This window comes from Eptesicus fuscus, chromosome 12, assembly GCF_027574615.1.
Source record: "Eptesicus fuscus isolate TK198812 chromosome 12, DD_ASM_mEF_20220401, whole genome shotgun sequence".
Classification (NCBI taxonomy): Eukaryota; Metazoa; Chordata; class Mammalia; order Chiroptera; family Vespertilionidae; genus Eptesicus; species Eptesicus fuscus.
The window spans coordinates 68,045,348-68,058,560 of record NC_072484.1 but is presented as its reverse complement, the minus strand read 5'-3'; the positions used below and the strand labels follow the sequence as shown (position 1 = coordinate 68,058,560).

The 13,213-nt window shown below is 41.4% G+C and overlaps 1 protein-coding gene across 3 annotated transcripts in view; it reads right to left on the bottom strand.

Annotated features, from left to right (window-relative positions):
• NCOA5 (nuclear receptor coactivator 5) overlaps positions 1 to 13,213 on the bottom strand; it is a 30,559-nt gene that overhangs the window by 7,240 nt on the left and 10,106 nt on the right. For all 3 annotated transcript variants that reach the window (XM_008158975.3, XM_028137928.2, XM_054723647.1), the window contains 3 exons: positions 4,052 to 4,375; positions 1,606 to 1,742; positions 97 to 223 (listed from right to left, as the gene is read on the bottom strand). In XM_008158975.3, coding sequence (XP_008157197.1) covers positions 97 to 223; positions 1,606 to 1,742; positions 4,052 to 4,375 — 588 coding nt within the window. The remainder of the gene's footprint in view (positions 1 to 96; positions 224 to 1,605; positions 1,743 to 4,051; positions 4,376 to 13,213) is intronic.

Here is a 13,213-nt window from a genome sequence, read left to right as displayed (position 1 = left end):
CAGACCATGTTCAGTGGGTAGAGCTGCCAAGAGGGAGCCTGAATTTCAGTTCTGACCCTTCCCCTTACTCAGGAGAAATATCCAAAGGGTTCTTACTTAGTCTGCTTATTGACCACAATCACAGAACAATCAACAGGCCTCTCAGCATCAAAGCGTCTCTGGATTTCTTCAAAATATTGACGATAAAGCTCTTCTCTACGCCGTTCTTCACGTTTCAAACGCTCTGCAAGATACCACCAGGGAAAACTAAGATATGAATTGTGCTTATTTTTTTTTTTATAAAAATAAGTCACAGGCCATACTTTGAATTCTGAACTACCTGCAGGCAAAGATCATAACACACACACACACACACACACACATTCTCCCTCTCTCTCTCTCTCTATTAATCCTCTAGACTATCTTCTAAAAATAGCCATTAGGAGTGAGGGAGAGAGTGTGAGTGAGGGAGTGAAAGAAGAGTGTGTAGACGTGTGGTGTGTGTGTGTTAAAAAATAACCATTAGTATTCTTTTTTACTATAAAAACCCATTGAAATAGTTGGATTAAAGGGCATGGTCATTCTAATGCCTCATCTGATACACACTGCCACACTGTCCTCTAGAAAGGCTCTTAGTAATTTATTAAGAAAGGCTCTTATTAATTTACTAGAGGCCCAGTGCATGAAAATTCATGCACTGGAGGGGGGAGTCCCTCAGTCCGGCCTGCCCCCTCTCACAATCTGGGAGCCCTCAGGGGCAGGGCGGGAGGTGACCTGGCGATCAGGGGAAGCGACACCCCATTACCCCTCTGCTGCTGCCATTGCCGGCAGCGCAAGCCTCGGGCGGCCCTTGGCGGCTGGGTAGCCGCCATCCGAGGCCTGCCTGCGCCTTGGGCTGTCCCTGAGCAGCTGGGGGGCTGAGGGGACTGGGGGACTCTAGAGGCAGAAACGGGGAGCGGCCGGGTCTGCCTGGGGGCGGGCCCGGCCTTGCCACACACCTGCGGCCCTGGTGGGGCTGAGGAGACTGGGCACTGCCATCTTTGAGGGCGGGGCAGTCAATTAGTATATTCCCTTCTTATTGGCTGTGGGCGCTACCATCTTTGTGATGCTGTGAGGACCAATTAGCATATTCCCTCTTTATTAGATAGGATTTACCCAGAGGGGTGAATCACCTACTGCTATTACTCAATTATCAATTTAAAAACCTTTAAAGATGTATTGAGAAAACCATACTTTAAAAAAGCATCTTTGTCTTTTTAAAGAGATTCTGCTGGGTAAAAATTATAAAACAAACAAATAAAGAAACAAGGCCACAAACCCCATGCTTCACAGATAATGCAGACTAGTTATTTGTATAATGGGCAAAACGCAAGCAACCTCTTTAGCTCCAATCTTTAATTTCTTATTGATGAAATTTCATCTTCATTTCTTTTTCTTAGATGACTAAACCAGATAACACTAATTTGCATTGAAAATGCTCTCTACATATCAATAGGCTATTTGTATTTTTTCCTTTTGTAAACTGTTAGCCACCTCATTTGCCCCCTTTCAGTTGGTTATTAGTTTCCTCTGTTTTTGGTCCAGTATTCTGTCAGTAATAGGAATTAACTGTTTCTGCTACTTTACCTTTTGCACGAGACTGACTTTCTGGGCCTGGAGGGCCTCTTCCATCAAAGCTATCCCTGTAACGGTCAAAGTAAGAGTCATCCTTTCTCCTGCCATAGTCATCCATTCGCAAGTATCGGTCATAAGAGCTTTCTCTCCTGTAAAGTTAAAGAAATTATCACAAAATGAAAACTGTCGTCCTATCCTGAAAAAATCAGATACAAAGAATTCTTCAAGACCCAGTCCCCTGTGAGGAAATAAGGATTGTAAGGCATAGGACTTTGGGATTGGACCAATGAGGTTTGTACAAGCATACCTGGAAAATATTGTAGGTTTGGTTCAAGACCACTGCAATAAAGCAAGTATCGCAATAAAGCGAGTTGTAATCTTTTTGCTGGTGGAGGGTCTTGCCTTCAATTTGTAAAGCATAATAAATGAGGTATGCCGGTATCTGGGACTCACTGCTTATTACCTCTGTGGCTGCAAATGAGTCAACCTGCCTTGCAAAATGACTGGATTCACAGAAAGTTCTCAGCATAGTCCCTGGCATAAAGCAAACACAAAGTAACTGGTAGTAATTATTGTTAGTATTTTTTGTTAATCTTCACCTTAGGATATTTCCCCATTGGTTTTTAGAAAGTGGAAGGCAGGGAGGGAGGGTTGAAAAAAGAAGGGAGGGAGGGAGGGTGGGGAAGAGAAGGAGAGGAAGAGAGAGAGAGAGGGGGGAGAGAGAGAGAGAGAGAGAGAGAGAGGGAGAGGGAGAGAGAGAGAGAGAGAGAGAGGAGAGAGAGGGAGAGAGGGAGAGAGGGAGAGAGGGAGACATCGATGGTCTCTTGCACTGGCCTGATTAGAACTGGGGATTGAACCTGCAACCCAGGTAGTGCCATCTTGACCGGAATCAACCAGCAACCCTTGTGTGCGCAGGCCAACACTAACCACTGAGCTATACCACACTGGCCAGGGCCTGGTGATAATTACTGATATTAGTTTTGAGGAACTGTTCCATGTGTATATATATGTGTGTGCATATATACAGTGTGTGTGTGTGTGTATGTATATATTATATATGCATACACATACATACACACACACAATAATTTTTCATCACTTAAAATAGAACACTCTGAACTGAAACTCTACCCATTAAAGAAGGGAATGGGGCATAAAAAGATACTTCTGCTTATGAATTTGCCCTTTTTAGACACTTCATTTAAATGGAATTATATGACATTTGTCTTTTGTGTCTGTTTGGCTTATTTCACTTAGCATAATGTATTTTTTAAAATCTTCACCCAACGATATTTTTTCCACTGATTTTCAGAGAGAGGGAGGGAAAGAGGCGGCGGGGGAGAGAGAAACATCAATTGGCTGCCTCCTATAAGTGCCCAGACCAGGGCTAGGTATCAAACCCACAACTGAGGTACCTGCCCTTGATTGGGAATTGAATCAGAGACCCGTAGGTGCTTGGGTTGATGCTCTAACCATGGAGAAAACCAGCCAGGGCCATTTAGCATGTTTTCAAGTTCCATCCATGTGGCAGCAGGTATCAGCATTATCTTCCTTTTTATGGCTGAATACTATTCTATTGCATGAATACATCACATTTTTTATCCATCTACTGATGGACTTTGGGTTGTATCTATCTTTCAGTTACTGTGAATAATGCTGCTGTGCACATTCATGTACAAGTGTCTGTTTGCCTCTTTCCAATTCTTTTGGGTATAGTCAGGAGTGGAATTGATCATAGTAATTCTACTACATTTATAACTTTTTGAGAAACTTCCAAACTGTTTTCCATGGTTGCCACATTATTTTACATTCCTACCAACAATGTAAAATATTGTTCCAATTTTTCCACACCTCACCAGCAATTGCTATTTTGTTTGTGTGTGTGTGTGTGTGTGTGTGTGTGTGTGTGTGTTTTAACACATTTTTATTTCAGAGAGGAAGGGAAAGGGAGAGAGAGATAGAAACATCAATGATGAGAAAGAATCATTGATTGGCTGTCTCCTGCATGCCCCCTACTGAGATTGAGTCTGCAAGCAACCTGGGCATGTGCCCTTGACTGGAATTGAACCCAGGAGACCCTTTAGTCTGCAGGATGACACTCTATCCACTGAGCCAAATCAGCTAGAGCTCTGTGTGTGTTCTTAAAAAATAAATTATAGCCACCCTAGTAGGTATGAAGGGCATTTTCCTGACGAAGTGTATCTTCCCTGTGCTTTTGCACTGCCAAAACAATTTGCATTTCATCTTTTTTCCATTTGCACAATGTTGCCTTTCATAGGCCATGGGGAGAGACCAAAATTTATTCGCTAAAATATTTACTGAGCAGCATATCTGCCATTTGATAGACAATGGAAATATAAAATCATGCCCTTCAGAGCTTTCAATTAGTTTAGCAGAACACACATAAAAATACTGTTACCAAAAAAACCCCAAGCAGAATAGTTGTACATGTACCTACCTGTACATGGGATCTCGGGAGTCTCTCATATCTCTGTATCTGTCATACATGGGGTCTCGATGATCTCGAAAATCCCTAGAGTCTCTTAGATCACGGAAGTCTCTAAGATCCCTCATGTCCCGAGCATCACGCATACTTCTGCTGTCTCTGTGATCCCGAACGTCTCTATCTCTGTGGTCCCGCAAGTCTCGGGGGTCTCGCATGTCTCTGCTATCGCGGGTATCACGACCATTTCTTCCATCCCTGGGCTCTCTTCTTGGACTTCCTCGAATTGGGGATCGATCACGTCTTGAATCTCGACTGTCTCCAAAGCCATATGGATCTCTGTGGGAGGTAGCAAGAAGATGCTAAGACAAAGAAATCGAAGGCCGCTAACCCTTCAGCTCTTTATTAGAGGAAGCCCCCCCTCCAACCCGTCCACCCCAAACATAGTAGCAAAAACAGTGAGAACATGACTAAAATTTGAACAACAGTCACCATCTGTTCAGCAAATAAAGACTAGGTTCTACAATCTCAAAAGATCAGGACAAAGAATGTATGACCCAAAGCCAAAGGTTTTGACTGAGGTCATAGTACTTATCAGGCTTCAGGGAGTAAGTAGTAATTCGGCATTCCTTATGCATGCCAATCTAGCATCTCAATCTCAATAGGTTTTCAAGGTAAAAGTGTCTTTCTCCAAGAACCTATTTTCTCCTACCAGACCTGTCTGAAAGAGACTTTAAAAGGGGAACAAAGTTGGGGAGACATAGTAAGGAGCAAGACTCACGAAGAAAAAAAGAACAAATGCACAATTTCATACAAAGTAATGGTGATCAAAGGAGTTGTCCTGGAAGTGCAGAAAACTTCCCTTAAAATATCTAGCAGGATAATCAAGTTATGAGAAAAAAAGAAAAATTACAATATGATACACATAGTACAGTGTAAGAACACACTGTCTTCTCAACATAGTTAATGAGTAGTGGTCTTTCTCAATTTGAGGTTTATGAAGAATCTAGTTCCTTTGTTGCCAATGTTTGTTTTTTAGTGTTTGAAGTCACAGATTTGTTTGGTCTGCTCTGATTCAATATTCTTCATGAGACAGTCTACTCTACTGGAAACTTAACTTCAACATATCTAATAAACTTCTTATTCAACCCACTCATTCCTGACATTTTCACTTTTGACAAAAATAATCTTCCCAGCCCTAACCGGTTTGGCTCAGTGGATAGAGCGTCGGCCTGCGGACACAAGGGTCCCAGGTTCGATTCCGGTCAAGGGCATGTACCTTGGTTGCGAGCACATCCCCAGTAGGAGGTGTGCAGAAGACAGCTGATCGATGTTTCTCTCTCATCGATGTTTCTAACCCTCTATCCTTCTACCTTCCTCTCTGTAAAAATAATCAATAAAATATATTTAAAAAAATAATCTTCCCAGTTATCAAGGTCTAAGTTCTTGAAAGTTAACTTTGATTCTTCCTTTCCTATCTCCATTAAGTCACTTCAATCCTGTTTGTTTTCCCTCTTCACTGGATTTATGAATTCAATCCAAACCCGTATGCTGGCACCAGTAAGTTTCTAAAAACAAAACAAAATGAAAACCAACCTTCCAGACTTCAATTCACTCAACACATAAAAACCGGATTAACTACCCAAATTACAACCTGTTCCAATCGCAGCTTCACTACTGCCCTTCTGGGTCCCCTCCCTAACAAATCTGGCCCCTTCCAACTGCTACCTTTCCTCTATTTCCCAACCCAACTTCCTCAGTTTTACTTAAGCTGTTCTTAAGATTTAACTTACACGACATCTGCCACAGTATTTCCGTTCTTTGGCATTTCAATCTGGGATATTTTTCCTGCACTAATCCAAGTATCACCCAATCCTCAGGCAAATTCATGTCTCATGTCTTTGAAGAAATCTTCTCAGATTAATCTCCCTAGAAATTGCTGATCATCTCCTGCTCAACTCTTAGAGCACTTACTATTTCTATTACCCATCTTGATCTGGTATTTACCTTTTTTTTCATATATATATGTATTTTATTGATTTGAGAGAGGAAGGAAGGGAGAGGGAGAGGGAGAGGGAGAGATAGAAACATCAATGATGAGAGAGAATCACTGATTGGCTGCCTCCTGCACACTCCCTACTGGGGATCGAGCCTGCAACCTGGGCATGTGCCCTTGACCTGGAGCTCTTCAGTCCGAAGGCCGATGCTCTATCCACTGAGCAAAACCAGCTAGGGCTGGTATTTACCTTTTTACAACAATGTCTTTTTGTTTGGCCCACATTAAGTACTACCTCCTCCATAAAACCTGCCCTGAACTCGATCTTCCCCAACAAATATGCTTCTCTAGTCCTATCTCAATAAATGCTACACCCACCTACTCAGTTACTCAAGCCAGGAAACTGGTTGTCATCCACTCTTCGAATCACATTTCCAAATTTCATTCATCCTTTCTCTGAAATTCTGTCCACATTTCTTTACTCCCAATGGCATCACTGAAGGTCAACCCATAATCATCTCCCTAAAACCACAGTAAAGGCCTTCTAAAGTAGTTTCCCCATGTCTACTCTTAACTCTCTATTCTAGTCCTTTTCCACATTACTCTAGTGATCTTTTAAATATGTAAAATCCTTTACTGGTTTCCCACAGTATTTAGAATTTAATCCAAAATCTCTAGTGCTAATAAGATCCTGAGTGGTCTTGGCTCCCGTCTTCCCCAACTTCATCTCATCCTCTCCCTAGTTTACCACTTTCTTGCCATGCTGGCCTTTCAGCTATGACTTGCCAATGTTTTTCCTGATGCCTTTACTAGAGCAGCAGACACAAATGCATACTCATTTTCTAGGTCTCAGCATAAATATATATATATTTTTAAATGTATTTTTTATTGATTTTAGAAAGGGAGAGAGAGAGAGATAGAAACATCAATGATGAGAGAATCATTGATTGGCTGCCTCCTGCATGCCCCCTACTGGTGGGGAATTGAGCCCGCAACCTGGGCATGTGCCCTTGGCCGGAATCGAACCTGGGACCCTTAAGTCTGCAGGCCGACGCTCTATCCACTGAGCCAAACCGGTTAGGGCTCAGCATAAATATATTATTCCCTCATTTTGTTAGTTTAAAAGTTTATCTTCTTCCCCTAAATCCTGGCCACATCTTCTCACAGCACTTTTTTACTTGTCTGTCCACTCTCCTAGACTGCAAGTCCATGAGGGCAAGGGCTATCAGAAACTCTCCACTATAAATGTCACTATATCTGCAATGCAGATGATCCACAAACACGTTGAATGAGTCTTGCTCTAGGACATATTTCTATTATTGCATTTATCACAAGATTCTGTCATTATTTGTTTACAGGGCCTCCCTACTAAACAGTAGAAGGCTTTGTATCTCTAGGACACGGCACCAAGTTTAGGAAATGTTTAATGAATTGTTCAACTGAACTATAAGCCTCTCAAGAGCAGGAGCCATGTTTTGTTGATACCTTTGTCATCTATCATGATTACACATATTAAGCATTCATCATGATGCCATCAGCTTGGTAGAAAACCCCAATTTCACTTCATCGACAGGACATAGCAAAAACAATTTAAATGACAACTTTGCTTCCATGAAAAATCCTTGTCATATGTTTTAAGGCTCACAAGAACCCCTAATTTGTGGGAACATATGGGAGACCAGGGAATTTAAATGACAGCTAAACATTTTCCCCCCTCTTAGAATAGAGACTAACCAATATTCTTACTTCAATTTTCCTTATGTCATATAATCCTCCTAATATGTGTAACATCTGATATAGTGTATAATGTGGGCAAACACCCAGAATCCAATGGGAAAGGACAACTGTAAAGTATTTTTGGATTAATGATCGCTAGATAAAGCTGCCTTGGGGAGCAGTTAGAAGTAGTCATTAGAGGTGGAATCAGATTTCAAGTGTTCTTGGCAATCAGGACTGAGAGAGATCATGAGCTTGACAGACCACAGACCACACACAAGCGTTTGGGCTGGTGGAACAGCATGTTATTCGCGGCCTTAGGATAATAATAAATGCCATATTTGGTTCTCATTCTTTTGAACCCACTGAAATACTTACTTACCTGTCAGAGTCCATCCCTGGAGGTTGACCATAATCCTAAATTCCCAAAGCCTGGGTTCACCCTTCCAGTTTGAGAAGGCAAGCACTTCCCCTCCCCTCAATGAATTTGAACTTCATGTGCAACACAACTACTAATTCCCCCTCAATTGCTTTCTGTATAAAAATGTAGAAGGATGATATTCATTCACAAGGGGGAAAAGAACCAAAGTGGTGGAAGTAGGGATAGAGAAGATAGTAATTCTCTAAAATAAAAAGGCCAGGCTTTTTTCCTTTCTCAAAAGATGAGCAGTATGACAGACTGCTGTTCCTCTGAAGACAAAAACAAAAACCCCTTTAGGGTCACTTCAGGACCCAAAGAACTTCCCCAGGACAAGAGGGCTTCCAGGACTCCAGCTGCTGGCCCCAACATCTTTCTCAAAACAAGACCAGCTATCAAAAGGGTGGTAGAGTGTGCAGGATTCAGAGTGCCGCAAGCAGAAAGCCTGCAGAATGAGATGCTTGACCTCAGATAGCCAGTGGGTTAGAAGCAAGTTTCTGGAGAATAATAAGATTCAAAATATCTTCCCACCATAAGAGAGGTGTTTAAATGGAGATCAAATGCAGTGTACCCTCAGGTACCAGGTCAGTAGAGGCTAAAATGAAACTAGAAAGTGGTTAAATAAATTTGAGTCCACAACTGAAGGCAGGTGATAAACACTACTAAAATTCTGTTAAATATTCCTCATCTATTCAGCAGGGGGAAAATACTGGTAGCCAAATGCTCTTTGTCTCAAGAGAAATATAGCCATCATTTGGAAACAGTTGAGAGGTAAGGGAGGAGTGGGTGAAGGGAAAAACCATGCATGGCTCAGATGGCAAGTGATGTGCTTCTGGAAGAATTGCTTTTCTTCCTGGGCACTGAAGGGGTGGTGTCGCCTACTGTTCATTTGAGTCTACAGAGTAAGAACTGATAGCTGATCATCTTGAAGACTGTGAGGGACTTTGAACTTGTCTTCAGCCAGAGGCTGAAACCTCAAGCTCAGGATGTTTTGCTTTGGCCTTGGTGTACAGGTCAGGGAGGAAGGCCTTTGTCCTTTTCTTTGCCAACATCTTTTTGTTACTGTAATATTTTCCTTGGGAGGTCCAGCCTTTTTCCCCTCGTGAAAAAAAATCCTTCACCAATTCTTCATACTTCTGTTCTGTCACAGATACTGTCCACAAATATAGTTATCTAAATGCCTGGCTGTTATGTGATGTTGATCCCCCACGACAATGGTTCCATGCTGTCAGAAATGAAGACAAAGGACTTGAGCAGAATGTTGCCATTAGGTGCACGTAAAATATGGCGCACAAGGAGATATACCATCCAGATTCAAATTTTGTAAGTGCCCATTTGTCTCCCTAGGAAGTACTCTGATGATTTTCTCCAGCACAAATAGGACTTTTCTGATGGTAGAGATGGCACTTGCTGAGAACTGAAGGTTCTTCTTAAGTGTTAGTACAGGGTTAATCGCAGCCTGGAATCTTTAATCGTGAGGCCCACCTTAAGCTAGGGCTGTCTCACATCCAAGGAGCAAGCAGTTATCAAAGGAATTAACATTGTGGATAGGTAGAAACCATCTTAGGCCATATAAGAAACTTGTCTACAGCTAGGTTATTTTGGATGAACCGAGTCCTTGATGACTTTCACTGAAGAGGCATCAGGCCTAAAAATCCTTAAAAATATGAGGAAAACTCTCTGCAGAACTTTTGATGTAGATGAATTAATTCTATTTGCTTTTCTTCAGGTCATATGGGAAGTATAAGGAACTAGAGAGTCTCACTTGGAAGCCACATCTGCGTAGGGGTATGTTTCAAGACCTGGATTATCAAGGTGTTGAGCTTCAGATGGAAATTGAGAGAACATCTGAGGCACAACTAGAATCATGGTCCAGTTTTTGAAGAAGGCCTAATGCCAGGCAACTTGCATGGTAACTATGTAATATACTCATAAAGAAGTCAAATGAAGTGGTCCAAGGGTTAAATGATGAGAATTCAGGCTGAAACTTGATCCAGAGCAGGGATTTCCGATGCAAAGTACTGTGCTTGGCTGGGCAAATATTGTCAGAATTACATACTGACAGTTGGAATCATTAGGGAGGCACATTACTGAACCGAGAGCAATGCCAGCAGAACTGTGCCTTGCAGAGACATTTGTAGAGGTGATAATCCTGTGAAAATTCCCAAAGATACCTAGGCGTTTTGACACTCAAGGTTAAAGTCCAGCAAAACAAAGTGTTACAAAGGTCTTGCCAGCATGCTTAAACAATTTAAAAGTAGCAGCACTGAACACATGAACAACTTAAGGAAAATATTTGTCATAGGTACAGTGATTCTCCCCCGCACCCCCCATGAACAATGCATTCCTCATGGCTGGGGGCACATAAAAAAATCAGGGTTGTCAAATGAAGGCAGTATGGTTATTGTAAACACAGGGGTACATTTGTAATTCAAGGCTTTGACTACAGGCATGTACCTAAAGGGTGATGTGATATCAAGTGTTCACCCTCAGAGAAATGATCAGCCCCTTTTAGGCTAACCACTCACCCATCTTGCCTACTTATTGCATTTTATTTCTGCCCTATTGATATATCTTAAGAGATAATGCATGACATGATCAAAGCAATGATTAAAGTGTTAATGTTTTATTTTAAATACAATGTCTACAATTCGTTTGGTTTTAGGGTTTTAAAATTCTTATTTTTAAAGGTAAAAAACTGGGACTCTTTGCTCAGGTTTTAGATGGGGCTCAGAATAGGTTTTACTAAATGTGAACATCCCTCTTCCCTGAACCTTATTAAACATGATTGTATGAAACTTTAGCATGTTAAATAACATGCCGTGGAACCCAGTTAGGGGCATATCACCAAGGGGAAGACTGTCTTACTGAAATTTAAATTAGCCTAGCTGTCCCTTCTATTGATTATAAATAAAGGAGGAAGCCACGGCCCCAACCATATCTAAACAACCTAATTTTAAAATTTATTTCTGAGGAAGGTGATATTTTAAAAGGTATATAAAAGGGACATATATTTATATATCCGGTAAGAACAACATTTTAAAAGGCCCCTTGCAATGTTGCCTGTATGCTGTTGTTTTTTTGGCTTTTTTTTTTTTTTTAGGGGGGAATAGTTTTTTAAAAAGGCATAAAGCTATTTCTTCTAATAAAGATGAAATTATGGAATTACATTTTAGCTTGGTATAAAATTAATTTTTTAAATTTAATGTACTGGCAATGGCTATATTGGATTCCAAACAGTGGAGTTGGTTATTTCCCCAACATTGACAATGTTTGTTGAAAGCTACAATCAACTGATAATGTTTAAAGCATTTGACTAAGTATCATTAATATGACATAAAATATTTTTAATTCATAGCACAAACAGAAGCTACACTCTGTTTGCCTCCCCCCACCTTTTTTGTCTGCAGAAACACAGATATTATCCAGAAATCATAAGCATCATGGGGACAACAGAGTGGGGGAAGACTTTACTAGAGGAGTCACTGTCCTTATATTTGCCAATTCCACACACCTTCCTGTAAGCTACCTATTTCAGCAACACACACATTAGAGCTCCTTGAAAATAGATACACACTAGGTCTTCTTTCAAGCCATTTGGCAACCACGGCTTCCAATGGGAGTCCCATAATTCTAACCATTAGATAGATGCAAGTTCTTAGCCATCAGTATTCCATGTTTATTGGGGCAATGAGATGCAACACAGATGGAACTGCCCCAAATCTGAAGCACGGTTAGATGCAGCATAATGGAAGCAATTATATGGAACTGTGGAAGTTCTGCAGGATTCATTTATGTTTTTTTGGATACTCACAAAATCAATCAACAAAGTATTTACCTATAAGCTGCAGGTACTCCTTATAGTGTTAGTACAGATAGAATACCAATGTATATTCTCACTTCTGCAGTGAGACCAGGGCATCCACCTGACAGCGGTAGTTGTGGTATCAGATTCAACTCCTCTGCCTGGCAAAGTGCTCGAAGAATCCAAATGAAATTGGCAGCATTAACCGTGGGTCTGTTAAACTCTGTAGCAGACATGTGCAATCTATTCCTGGTAGCTTAGAAAATACCCACCCTTCATATCCAAGTGGGGGCATATACACCAAACATACAGCAGCCATTCTTTCCTGTAAGTAGGTAAAAAATGTTTTGTCCCAAAACAGGATAGCTGTATGTTATATGTAAATGCTCAGTTGGGTATATTCCCAGGTGACCTGTGGAGCTACCAGTACAGACTAGCATTCATTCGTACTCAGCAGTGTTCAATTCATTGTAGGAAATAGAGTTTACTGTGGCATGTAGTTTTGATATGTAGTTTACAGTAGAAAGTTGGCATTTTTACTTAGGGACAAAGGCAAAATCCACACTAAGTATCCACTTGAGCCATGAAGAGACACCAGATATCATCCGCTTGCAGGGTGACACTTTTGGACACAATATACTCATCTTGGTGTAAATGGTAACATTAATAAGGCTCTTCTTTGCCAGAAGAGGCCAATTTAATGCCTATCTCCAGGGTACACATCAGGACTATCTCTTTTGTATATGCTGGAAGAAAGACTAGTTTGGGAAAAATGCCTTTTATTTCCAGGAAGGCTAAGAAAAAGGGAGACTTTTGAGAGGAGGCGTGTTTATGCCTTTTTATTTCTCCTCAGTGGGTAACCCAAGCATGTGAGCAAACGGGTGATCTGCAGCACAGGTACAGCAGCAATCTCTCAAGCAGCACTTTCCATAAACCTGGGTTAACATCTGGACTGGCAGCCATTTGGAATGAAGTGTCGAATCTCTGCTGCCCGCTGCAGCAGCATGGCACACACCAACGACCCTGGGGCACTCCTGCTGTGGAGGCTCCCACTGACACGTGAGCTGGGGACAAACAGAGGTTTATCCTCTTCCAATCGCCTGCAACTCATGTTGCAAGCTGAACTTGCTGGGTTTGCCACCGAAAACACAAAGCTTCCTCGGTATCTCCTGATGCATGTTTAAAAAAGCAGCAAGGCCCTTCACACATGGTTCATGTTCTTATTATTGGCTTGAGTGTTTC